Below are 12,176 nucleotides of genomic sequence, written 5' to 3'. Positions count from 1 at the left end.
AAGGTGGAGGTCTCCGTCTCTGACGAACAGTAGTACGTCTGCATAGAGTGAGATAATTTCGGGGGTACCCTGTAGCCGTATCCCTTTGCGTGAGTGGCGCTCCCTGACAAAGTCTGCCATAGGCTCAATGGCCAGTGCGAACAGGATCGGGGAGAACGGGCATCCCTGGCGGGTGCCTCTGAAAAGAGGGAACAAGCCGGATGTTTGAGAGTTGACACGGACCCTGTCAACCGGAGAGGTGTACAGCAGTTTGATATATGCAATCATCCTAGGCCCAATGCCCATGGTCTCCAGGACCAACCACATGTTCTTCCAAGACACAACATCAAAGGCCTTCTGGGCATCTAGGGTGACCGCAACTGCACTCACATCCTGATTGACTCGTGCCAGGATGTTAAGAAGCCTCCTGATATTATGTGATGTGGATCTCCCGGGCACAAGTCGTTGTGCACCATGTATGGCATAACAGGTAGGAAGCGATTAGCGATCACCTTGGCAAAGATTTTTGTATCCAGGTTCATAACTGAGAGGGGCCGGTATGATCCACAGTCATCGGCAGGCTTACCAGGCTTGAGCAGAACCGTAATAACGGCCTCGTGTAATGTCGGGGGAAGGGATCCCAGCCGGAGAGACTCGTTCCACACCCCGAGCAATTTGGGGGCCAGTATAGCCACATGCTCCTGATAGAATTCCGCCATCAGTCCATCAGGGCCCGGCGCCTTTCCTTTTGGGAGACGAGAGATAGCCTCCACTATCTCATCCAGTGTAACGGGGGAGTCTAACTGGTCTATCGTAGCGGGGGAGACGATGGTGGTGGGAATCTGTTCCAGCAGCTCCCGCATCTGGGAGTCACCTTGTTCGGGGGCTGAGAGTATAATTCAGAGTAGAAGCCTGTGAAGACCTAAAGAATATGCTGATCGGACCACTTTATCGTCCCCTGGCTGTCCTTCGCACAAGTAATTTGGGATTGACCCCACTCCCCCCTCGCCAGGACGGCCAGTTTTTGCCTGGCCTGTCACCCTCGCCGTATTTCCGTGCCGCCTGTGAGCAGCTGAAGTACTGGACTTCCCTATTGGCCTGCTCATTGAAGATCTTGAGCTCCTCGCTGATCTGGGAAAGGACTCCAAGGTCAGTGGAGGCCGGGTGGGCTCGCTTCAAGTCCCGTAATTTAGCTTCAGTGCGGGATAGGCCAGCTCTTATGTTTTTAAGGACTCCCGACTCCCTAGAGATGGATGCCCCCTGATGAAGGCCTTGAAGGCATCCCAGCGGACCCCCAGGGTGGTGGACTGTGGCAAATTGTGCTCAAAGTAGGACTGAATGTCAGCAAGGATGTCCGCCCTAAACACAATGTCTTGCAGAGCGGCCGATTTGAAGCGCCATGTGTTGATGGTGGGAGCCGGAATTCCTAGCTCTAGGGATATCGAAATAGGTGAGTGGTCAGACAGTGTGCGTGCAAATATGCATGTTTCCACCACCCTGCCCAGCATAGGGCCGGACAGTAGGAACAGATCGATCCTGGAAGAACTGTCGTGCACTGATGAGTAGTAGGTGAACTCCCGCACTTGCGGATGTAATGCCCTCCATGCATCATGAATGTCGAGTGTCGCGCTGTGGGTCAGGAGTCTACGCGCTGCGCCTGGCAGGGGCCTGGAGGCTGTGCTAGTCCTATCCGTCATGGTATCAAGAATGAAGTTCATATCCCCACCCCAGATGATCTGCACCCCCACGTAACCTAGTAATATGGATACCACCTGATCAACAAATTTGGGAGAGTCAACATTGGGGCCATAGGTATTCACCAGCAGATAGTCACTGTTGGCAATGGCGCAGTGCAACACTATGTATCTCCCCTCAGGGTCTATGTAGCTCTTGTGGAGAACAAACTTAAGTGACTTATGGATCAATGTCAACACTCCTCTGGCACGAGTGGAGTATGAGGTGAAATATTTGTGAGGCCCCCAGGTTGGCGCTATATTCTTAGCCAGTGGGCCCGTGGAGTGTGTCTCCTGCAGGAGCAGAATTTTGCAGCTGTGTCTGCTGGCATATGCCATAATCTTGCGACCCTTTGTATAATTACTTAGGCCCCGCACATTCTAGGACATTATCGTTACAGGCATTTTAATGATCTAAATAAGATACACTTAAATAAAGAGCCCATGGGGTGCGTTTCTTGCATAGGTAGCATTTGCGCCCATGCCTATCGATGTATCCCACAACCTCCGGGACCCCAACACGGTTGCTCAATCCCTGCGGGTCACTAGACATCGCCGTTATAGGCATCACAGAAGTCTAATGTACAATACAACCACTGTTGTAAACCAGATGCGAGACAAAGTCTTCTCCGTTGCAGATGCCCCAATGTGACGTGGTCTGCCAATCCGCCTCTGCCTTTTACCGTAACACTTCTCCAATCCCCAACAAAACCCCCCCACCGTCACTGCCCACCCCCAACTTGCAGTGTAGATCCCCCAGCCACCAATGCTGGTGAAACCGAAGATGACGAAGGACAACATCCAACGGGTATGTGCCCCTGCCATGGCCCAACTGGGGCCAGCCATCAATAACACCCAACTAAACATTAATGTTGCCATTGCAGTGGGGTGTGCTGTTGCCGTGAGGATGGCCGCTTAAGCATCATGTAGGACAGCGACAGCAGTCCGGTGTAGGTTCTGCGGTAAGCGGATCTTGTGTCAGGACCCAAGGTCAGCTGGCCATTGAACGCAGGATGGGATTTAAGGAGTACTCAGTGGTCATGTTCAGTTCCAAGCTCTGGAAGCGCACAGAGATCAGTGTCCAAAGTGCCAGCGGTGAGCCTGAGGCCAGATGGCTATAGATGGGGCCAAGCGTGGTAAGCTTGCAATACATTATTGCTAGTTACACATTTACATTGACGAGGTAAAGGGGGCTTTGCTATATAGGTTGATTAGGTCCCATTAGGACATGGTGCGTTAGGTCAGTCTCCATCGGCATATCCACCATCTGGATCATGGAGAGGGATGTGTGCTTCAATAAATTTCACCGCCTCGTCAGGCACAGTAAAGAAATATATTCGTGCGGGGAACAGGATTGCGTATGGGACATTGCGCTCCCTGAGCAGCTTCTTGACCCCGAGGAATTGGCGCCTCTGCTGCTGCACAGCTATTGAAAAGTCTGGAAAAATCCTAATGGTATTGGCCTCAAGACGTAGCTCACCCTTCTCACGTGCCAGGTTGAGGATAAGGTCTCTGTCGCGGTAGTTCAGAATTCTGGCGATGATGGGCCTTGGAATGTCGCCTGGTTTGGGGCGCGGTGAGAGGGCCCGATGGGCGCGCTCCACTGTAAAGTAGGGCGAGAGGGCCGGATTGCCGAGGAGATCTCTGAGCAATGTTTCAATGGCGTCTTCCATGCGCCCTTTCAGGGAGTTTTCGGGGACCCCGATAATTCGCAGGTTATTTCTACGAGAGCGCGATTCTAAGTCGTCACACTTAGCTTTCACACTTTTCATGTCACGTGATAGGGAGGTGACCGTGTTCTGCAGGGCTCGAATGTCATCTTCATTTTGTTGAGATTCTGCTCTCAGCGTCGGTGATTCTGGTGGCAGCCTGGTCCACTTGTGTTTTCAGGGAGGCCACATTGGCGTTAATGTCATCCAGTTTCTCGTGGAATGAGGTGAGGTTTTTAGCCATGGTTTCCATGAGTGTAGTTAGATCGGGGGCAGGTGCACAGGAATGAGGGACCGGATCTGGTTCCTCCTGCAGGGATGATGTGTGGGCGGATTCCGACCGCGGGACAGATTTGGTGAATTTGTCCATGGCCTCCCCTTTTCGAGTTCCCTCTGGATTTGTTGGGCATTGCCGGTAGAATTTACAATAAGGCAAGGCGCACAGTTGGACCTGATAGAGAAGGGCGGAAGTGCGGGGCTCAGATCGAAGAGAGGTGGGAGACGCTGCACTTGTGGCAGTGGTATGCGCAGATTGTGGTAGCCGTGCGGGCAAGGAGGCTGCCATAAGGTAGAGAGCGTGAAGCTGTCCAGGGGCCAGATGGAGAAAACAGATAGTCCATAGAGAAGTACTTCTCCTGGTGGAGAGATGCCGCGCTGCAGTGTGAGGATTCACTCCTCAATCAGGCGGCTCTATTTAAGTACTGGTTATTGGGGTGCCTCCAGAGGGGTGGGGTGTTAATGGAGGCCAAACACTCAGCTGGTCAAATGGCCCCCCAGTTCCAAGTGCCTCGTGCAGGGGGGAAACCCAGGTACAGTCAGGAGCTCCAAGCCAGGAGGCGCAGGCGTGTCCAGCAACCAGGTTCCACTGAGGCCCCCACAGGCACAGGTGATCTAGGTGTAGTGCCCCCTTCCAGAGCGCAGCTATAGGCTCCAGGCCTCACAGGCAGCAAGACAAGGTGATGGAGGCCCTCCAGAGGAGCCACAAGTGTCACGGCTCGGGTCACCCCCCCCGCTCCTCACCTGGGCGTTAGTGTCCGGATCGGGAGCTGCAGATATCAGGTGGGCAACCAGGCTCCTGCCCAGTCACCCCGCAGCCCAGTGAGGATGGCGCTCCAGCGCCGCTGCGAAGGAGAGCAGCGGGGGCGTGCCCCAGCTGAGTTTTTCCCCGGGGTGTGTGGAGGGAGCGCTGCAGCGCTGTTGTGGGGGAGAGGGGTGGGGGTGCGCTCCAGCGCAGGCCCCCCACGGCGATCTTCTGTGCGGTGGTGCACCCCAGAGAGGGGCGGCTGCAGCCAATGGCAGAGTCTCTCTAACGGGGGCGCCAGGCAGGCGCCGCAGAGCTGGTGTGTTGGTGAGGAGTGGGGGCGCGCTCCTGCGCAGGCCCCCGCAGCGGCCGCCTGCACGACATTGTAGTCCAGGGGGGCGGCTGCAGGCGATGTCAGATTCACCCCCCAGGGGGGTCCGGTGTAGGCCGTAAGTTGGAGAGCCCTGGACAGTGATCAGGGCCAGCACCTAGCAATCACCGCCCGCCTCCGTGAGATCCGGCACGGAAGAGGAGGCTGGAGCAGGGCGCGCGCAAAGGCCCCGACAGGAGACCGCCAGCTGGCAGAGACGCTCGATTCGTCTGGTTACCGGGACCGTTTCAGGCCGGGATTGCTGTGGTGCCTGTAGCAAGGTCACCCAAGCAGTTCCAATTAGTATTGGGCTGAGATATTTAATACTGCAGTTGATGGCGGATTTCGGCCGAAGCCCCACAGAGCTCAAGGACTAGGCAGCCATCTTGGGCTGCTCAACAGAGCCACCGGGAACTAGCCATCTCAGTGTGAGTAGGCTAGTTCCCATTATTATGCAGGACTTGGCCACTAGGGGCAAAAAAGGGCCATTTCTCTAATGGGAACTAGCTTTCACAGTGTGAGTGGGCTAGTTCCCATTAGTATGCAGGACGTGGCCATTAGGGGAGCAAAAAGGGCAATTTCCCTAATGGGAACTAGCCATCTCAGTGTGAGTAGGCTAGCTTGCATTATTATGCAGGACTTGGCCACTATGGGAGCAAAAAGGGCCATTTCTCTAATGGGAACTAGCCTTCTCGGCAGGGGCATTGCTGGGGGTGGGGGGTAAGGGGGCTATAGCCCCTAATCTTTTGGTTGTAGCCCCGGATAGAATCTCAGGACCTACAGCCAAAAGACTAGTTAGCACCCAATCCCAACAGTTCCGACATCAGCGTAGCCCCGGGTCTTTTCCAGACCTAGCAACTCCCCTGCTTCTCGGTGTGAGTGGGCTAGTTCCCATTATTATGCAGGACTCACACTGAAGCAGCTATTTCCCATCTAAGAAATGGCCCTAGCAACCGATGTTCCGTTTCGGATGGGAACTTTATTCTAGCAACCGATGTTCCGTTTCGGATGGGAACTTTATTGCGGCTGCTGGCACTGTACGTTTCCTTACTGTAAGAAAACAAGAACGCAGTAAAACAGCTTCAGCAGGTTGCACTGTCCTCCTATCACGCACGCTGCACTATAGTTGCCTTGGGAAAGGAGGCCAGCAGCACGTGAAGCAGAAGCAGGAAGTGCCCCAGCAATTCCCTGAGTCACGTCCCTCTTGCAAGATCCAATGGGAGCGCCCGCCTCGGCGGGCTCATTTGCACATGGCCTCGGCATAGGCTGAAGAAGTGGAGGTACTGTACACGAGGTGGGCCAGGCCGGCTGGGTACGTCACGTGCTCGGGGAGAAACATGAAACCCGCGCTTGTGCGCCGGCAAGTTTTGCTTCTTCAGACAATAAGACTTTCTTCCCACAGACGACAGATACACACTCAAGGAAGATGTAACTTGTGCGCGTCTGTCTGAGTAAACCAGGACGTGGCCCTTTGCACCGCCGCCTACTCCACACTAAAAGCGCCCATGGTGAAGTTAAAGGTGCTGTGAATTCCTAGCAGCACACAAGATGGAAAGGGTCAATAAAATCACCGAACCTGCTCGCAAAACTTTCGGGTGAGACTTTTATTTAATCTTCCATGTGTGTTTATGATTGAAGCAGTGTATTCGAACTCGCCGTGGGTTGAAGAGCCAGGCACAGCAGGGTGCACGGAAATCTACATAGCTCTCGAAGCTGTGCGCATAATTGAGTGGATTCTTGCGGTTGTTCTTGAAAGTAGGAAGCCCGGTGGTAGCAGGTTCACGGCACCTGCTCGCCCTCTGCCTCCCACAGTTACGCAGCGCTGAAGGCACAGGAGGCAGACACTGTTAAGAATAGCTGGAATATTAGACCGACTTCCTGGTTGCTATGAACCGTCCTGATCATGGACGTTTTCGTTTTTGCCATTTAATGCAATCTGAAAAGACAGTCTAACAAGGGAACATGTTTTGAAAAAAATAAATACAAGAAATCTTGAACACATAACCAGAAATATCCAAAAAGCACAGCATAAATCAATAAGTGAAAGTAAAGTTTCTGTTAGAAACTGTGCATTCAATATCTTGAAAAAACGGAATGTAGGCGCTAGTATACGTCTTTTTTATTGACACACGATTGCACGTTTAGTTCCCGTGCGCTATCTATGTGGGTGAACCGAAAAACACATATCGTTTAAAAATGCAGCGCCATATTATTTGGTTATCATAATACAAGTTGCCGCGACTCCTTTCATTTTTATTTGTATTGGGTGTATTAGTCTACCAAGTCTACCAAGTGTTATTGGAAGTGCGCGAGTTCTGAACTCGGTGTAGATGGAGGGGGCATGCAGAATGACGGTATTTCTCATGCATCATTGAGCCCCACAAGGTTTTAATTGTAGTCTACATATTACTGCAATAACCGTTTATTTTCTGTATTGCAAGCAAAGTGTATATTGACTTCCAAGTGGAACAGGATAACAAGTGTACATTTTTGAAATGGCGTAGATAATTTTACCTCACACACAGGAATATGGTTATTCTGTGTTTCTTTCTGCAGAACAAAACCTAGTAAGGTAATACAATAGTCTTGTGACACAACCGTAGATATATGTTGTACATTGAACCACTTGATGACTCCATAAACCCCACTCCACACAGACGGCGGCTTTAACACCCTGGCTGCCCTCGCAAACCCCTTGTAGAAAATAGGTATTTGGCAACATTTTGATTGAATGAACTAAAATGCACCTCTTTGGGCTGCTCGTAAAAAAAGCCTATTCTGGTGGTCAGTGTTAGCACGGATGAATTCGGACTTCTACTGTGTTATGAAAGGGGTTGTGAGATTTACCTGCCTGCCTACGGCTTATCTTGCTTGAGTCTGCTACGGCTTATCTTGCTTGACTCTGCTTTGAAGGCAATTTTTTCCCCACGTTTTAGTACAATCCGCCTGCTGACAGTGATACATTTGAAAAAGAGTGAATACCTTATTTGTTTACACCTATTGTTTTTTTAAATGCACACCTACCGTCTGCATTGATGAGTTACCAGATACACACACGCATGGGACACGCACACACTCTCCTCTCTCCCGTTGGACTTCCACGACTTTCCATCCTTTTATTTAAATTCTTCCCTCCAAATTGCTATTTTTTCTTCAACGGACATTTTTTGTTTTATGGGGAGTGTCGCTCATTTTTCGTTTTTTATGTGTATTATTCATTGAATCTCCCAATCCCCTCAATTTTTGGCCACACAGGCGTTTTTGTTATGTTATGATATGTCATGCTATGTTGTGGCATGAGATATCTTATAGCGTATTTGCAATGTGATGTCACTTTGTTCAAGGTCTACAAGGGCTGTGAAGCAGCGGGAAGATGACATGTAGCACTTCACATACATGTAAATAAATAATACACTGTAGCATCACTGGTTTCAGGAAAAGGCCAGATCACCCAATGCATACTGGCAAAAGCAGACTCTACAACCCTTCTGAACCTTAGATTATCCTGCTGCCCTCTGTTAACAGAACAAGGTAAATGCAGCCCAGGTTGAGAAGGTTCAACATGGCTGGATCATGCACATTAATTCCAAGAAGATCCCAGCCTTATATCCTAAGACGATTGTTCCCCTGTTTCATCGCCATGATTGTATAAAATCTAAATGTGCTGCACTGCTGAAGTTACATTATCCTGCTACAATTGTTATTGTACTGTACGTGTTCGACATGACCATCAATAAATAAAGTTAAAATAATTTTTAAAAAAATCAATGTTCCATACAACCATTTCTATCCCCAAAAAGCTCCTAATAGGCCTCGAGAAGTCTCGGACAGCCTGGTCTAGGGCCTTCCTTGCACAGGAGGCGCATATCAAACCTCAACAGTCTATAGGATCTGTCCATTTGTGGCCATTGGGAGCCTAGGGAGTGAGGAGACGATGTTCTCTCTTCTTCCCCTGGGCATAGTTTGAACATGCCTAGGCAGTACTGGATGACCTTTAAGCCTGTGCATAATTTGCAAGACATCCTCTGCACAGAGGACTTGTAATGGACTGCTGCCTTCTAAAGTATTGTCCTTAATGTGAGAGCCTCCTTTGAACGAGTGAGGCTGCCATGCATTATTTTACAATCTTGAGTCTAATTTAATTATCTCAAGCTGCACTTCTGTGGTTTATTTGACCAATTCACTACATACAAGTACATTGCTTGTTCTCTCTTCTCCACCTAAAGCCCGTTTTATGTCACGGGGTGGGGGAGATCCTCTGTTAAACTCTCTGTTTGTGCCCCCTAGTGCTCTTTTTGCATACAACCATTTCCTGGCTCTGATACCTCCGTCAGAGGGCTGAACCTGAACCCCTGCTGGCTATCAGAAGGAAGGAGTCAGATACTCTGGCTAGTAGCCCCACAACTCCCAGGAACTCTTGATTATGATTCATGGTCATCGGGCATCCACGACATGACTTAATGTGATATCCACACCACAATAGTAACTGCCTCCGTGAAAGTTCTGCTGGCTAATACGGGAAGCTCTCATTCCTTCTTTTGATTAAACTTTCTTCCAGTCAAAACACTAAAAACAATGCTTTCCTTCCCGGACCTGCCTAGGTCGAATCTCCCGTACCCTGTACTCGGAGGCCGGATAGCCAGGGACCAGTCAATCCGGACCGCGATTTAATGGAGCGTACCTTTTATTCGTCGGGCAGCACCGCGGCTGGTTTTATCCCTGGGTAGCACAGTAACGCGAACCTTCCTACACAACAAGAGCCTCTCTTCCTCTGCTGTATCACCCGAACGGCAGGAACTACCAGGAACAACCGCCACCGGAGGAGCCACATTTTTCCATTTTAAGGTACATTGTTCCGCCGGGCCGCCCTTTCTTCGCGGTAGCCCTAAAGGTGCTTTAAATCCTTTACCTACCTGTTGGGTTGACCGCCCCTCTCTCTTAACATTGTCTTTTCAACGTCTGCATCCACCTTTTCCACTTCGTTAACCAAAGACTTGACTGCAGCTACAAGAACATTTCTGCTCCGGGGCCCTTGCCCTGTACCAACTTACTTTGGCACAGGCCTACTGACTCTGGTCACATTTGTTAGATCTGCCTTCTCTAGATTGATTCTCAGCTAGAACTGTGTGGTGCACCTATTTCTTTTAACTACCCTTTCCTTCCCATTTTTAAACCTTGTGAAATGCCATTTTGCTCAGTTTTCATTTAAGTATTGCTTATACTGATGCACTGCCTTGCTTAAACTGGTTCACAAACTGATGGGAAGTGTTGCTAGGGTGTGTAAGAACCCATTTCTATATAACTTGTGCTTTCCCTCCCTTGTGAGGAATTGTTAGAGGATTCCTTGTGTGTAGTTGTCACTGTGCTATTTTGCTTAGTTTTCACTCTGGTTCACTGGGTCTACAATTTAACTTGGGAGCGTGTATATTTTTCCTCTGACTTAATTTAACTTGCTTGATGATGGTGATACATGTGTTTTATTAGAAGTGTATAAAATATATATATATATATATATATATATATATATATATATATATATATATATATATGTATATATATATATATATATATATATACTTTTTAAATACAAAGCTTTGGTCAGTGTTTCCTTGTTCCATAGTCTAGTGGGCCTATTGTGTAAACCCTGAATACTGCTCATCTCCCTCTTGAGATAAGTCTGACTGCTCAGCCACAGCTACCAACTAAATCTTTGTGGTACAGACTGATATCAAAAGGGGATTTATTGCTCTCACCTGTAGTCCTAATCTTGTGTAGTGCTCCCTAAGGGAACTGCACAGGATTCTGCCTAACAGAGGGTACTCGTGATTTTTTAGTTTTCAACTGAGTTCTTGGCTGTTTGTTTTGTAGTCCTCTATGCGGCTGCAAATGTGGCGTATCCGTAAGAACTGCCTGTATGGGAGGTTCTCACAGAGGTTCTGTGGATGAAAGCTACTGTACAACAAGAGAGTATTCTTGTCAGTAGGTTTTTTGTACAGCGTTGTGGAAAGTGATTATCACTTTACCTATACATTTCTAAGTCAAGGAACGCTATTCTGTTTATGTCAAATGACATAGTAAACTTGATGGTCGGATCCTGCACTTTAAGCCACATGAGAAAAGTAGTCAATGTTTCATTGCTACCAGAGCATAAAGACATCGTCTATGTAGCGATGCCATGATGTTATTTGTATCTGTAATGGGTTGGTGTCTGCGAATATAACATTTTCTTCAAAGTTATCCATGAAGAGATTAGCTAAATCAGGGGCAAAGGTGGCCCCCATTCTAGTCCTAGTCCCCTGTAGTTGTTGGTAGTACACATTTTCGCACAAGAAGACATTTTTGGTTGATGCCAATCTAATGCATTCTGAGTTTCAAAGCGCTTCAAGGCAAGGGAGGGAACAGGGGAAAGTACAATGACATTCTTTCTTACAGGACATGGACAGTAAGGATGTGAAATTAACTATCATACTCGGCCTGATGACATTTCAGATAGTGCAAGAGCTAAGACATAGATAAGGAAGGGACTATATAAGGGCATGGGTGGTGGGAATCTGAGGGGTCCCTCGATGTATTTTTCATGTTTGCCTCTTTATTTTATTTTATAAGATGGTGGTCCTCTGTGCCCTGGAGAGTCAAAGAAGCAAGGATCCAAGCAACTATCCTTGGAATAGTGAAGGTTGGAGGCAGTGTTTAGTGGGGGCAGGGAACGAGGATGAAGCACAGATGTGCTGGCCTGTATCAATTTAGAGATTGCCCAATCATGGCCAGACGCAGCATGCCCGGACAGACACAAGCAGCCACTGCATTACTCATGCACTGTATAACCCAATATTAAACGCAACACTGTCAGTGTTGCTAAATGCAGGGTTTAGTCGCCATACTTTGTGCAATTAAATAGTGTTGTAGGTCTCAGAAATGAGGCAGCCATGAGATAAAGCTGCAAACGAAAGCATTCTTGGGCAATAGTGAGCGCAATGATTGCCTCCATGGGAGCCTGGAAGGTTGCACATGGTAGCTTTGGATGGGGGAGGGGTCTCGAGGGGGAGGAGTGCAGCTGGCCATTACCTTTAATGAAAAGGTCTGGAAAACGATGATCCTGGAGGCATGTGGGCAGTTGCCATCTCTAATGTAGTGTAATAGATGCGTGTTCATGTGCGCCCAAGACAGAAGCGCCCCTGAAAAGTGATCAAGTGAGAACAGTAAAAGGCACGTTGCTCGTTCATGGATGGACTCGCCCACTGACGGTGCTGGAGGAGGATGCCCGGTGCTGGAAGAGGATGCCACCTTACACGCTGCAGGTTAAACTGTGCGTGTGAGAACGGCTCGTGAACTTCCGTTACAGTGGAATGTATTTTAAAATATTC

At 49.0% G+C, this 12,176-nt stretch overlaps 1 protein-coding gene across 6 annotated transcripts in view; it reads left to right on the top strand.

Moving 5' to 3' along the window:
• The window catches only part of BLNK (B cell linker), a 1,905,158-nt gene that overhangs the window by 1,046,892 nt on the left and 846,090 nt on the right, over positions 1 to 12,176 (top strand). The window contains exon 1 of one of the 6 annotated variants that reach the window (XM_069611393.1): positions 6,141 to 6,407. The exons of 4 other annotated variants lie outside the window; for them this stretch is intronic. In XM_069611393.1, coding sequence (XP_069467494.1) covers positions 6,361 to 6,407 — 47 coding nt within the window. In that variant the 5' untranslated portion in view covers positions 6,141 to 6,360. Of the gene's footprint in view, positions 1 to 6,140; positions 6,408 to 12,176 lie in introns of those variants that run through there. One more of the 6 variants, XM_069611391.1, reaches the window with a different exon arrangement.

The sequence above is a fragment of the Ambystoma mexicanum genome, chromosome 8, assembly GCF_040938575.1.
Source record: "Ambystoma mexicanum isolate Mex_15411 chromosome 8, UKY_AmexF1_1, whole genome shotgun sequence".
Classification (NCBI taxonomy): domain Eukaryota; kingdom Metazoa; phylum Chordata; class Amphibia; order Caudata; family Ambystomatidae; genus Ambystoma; species Ambystoma mexicanum.
Note: the sequence above shows the minus strand (reverse complement) of the source record. Positions and strands in the feature narration are given on the sequence as shown.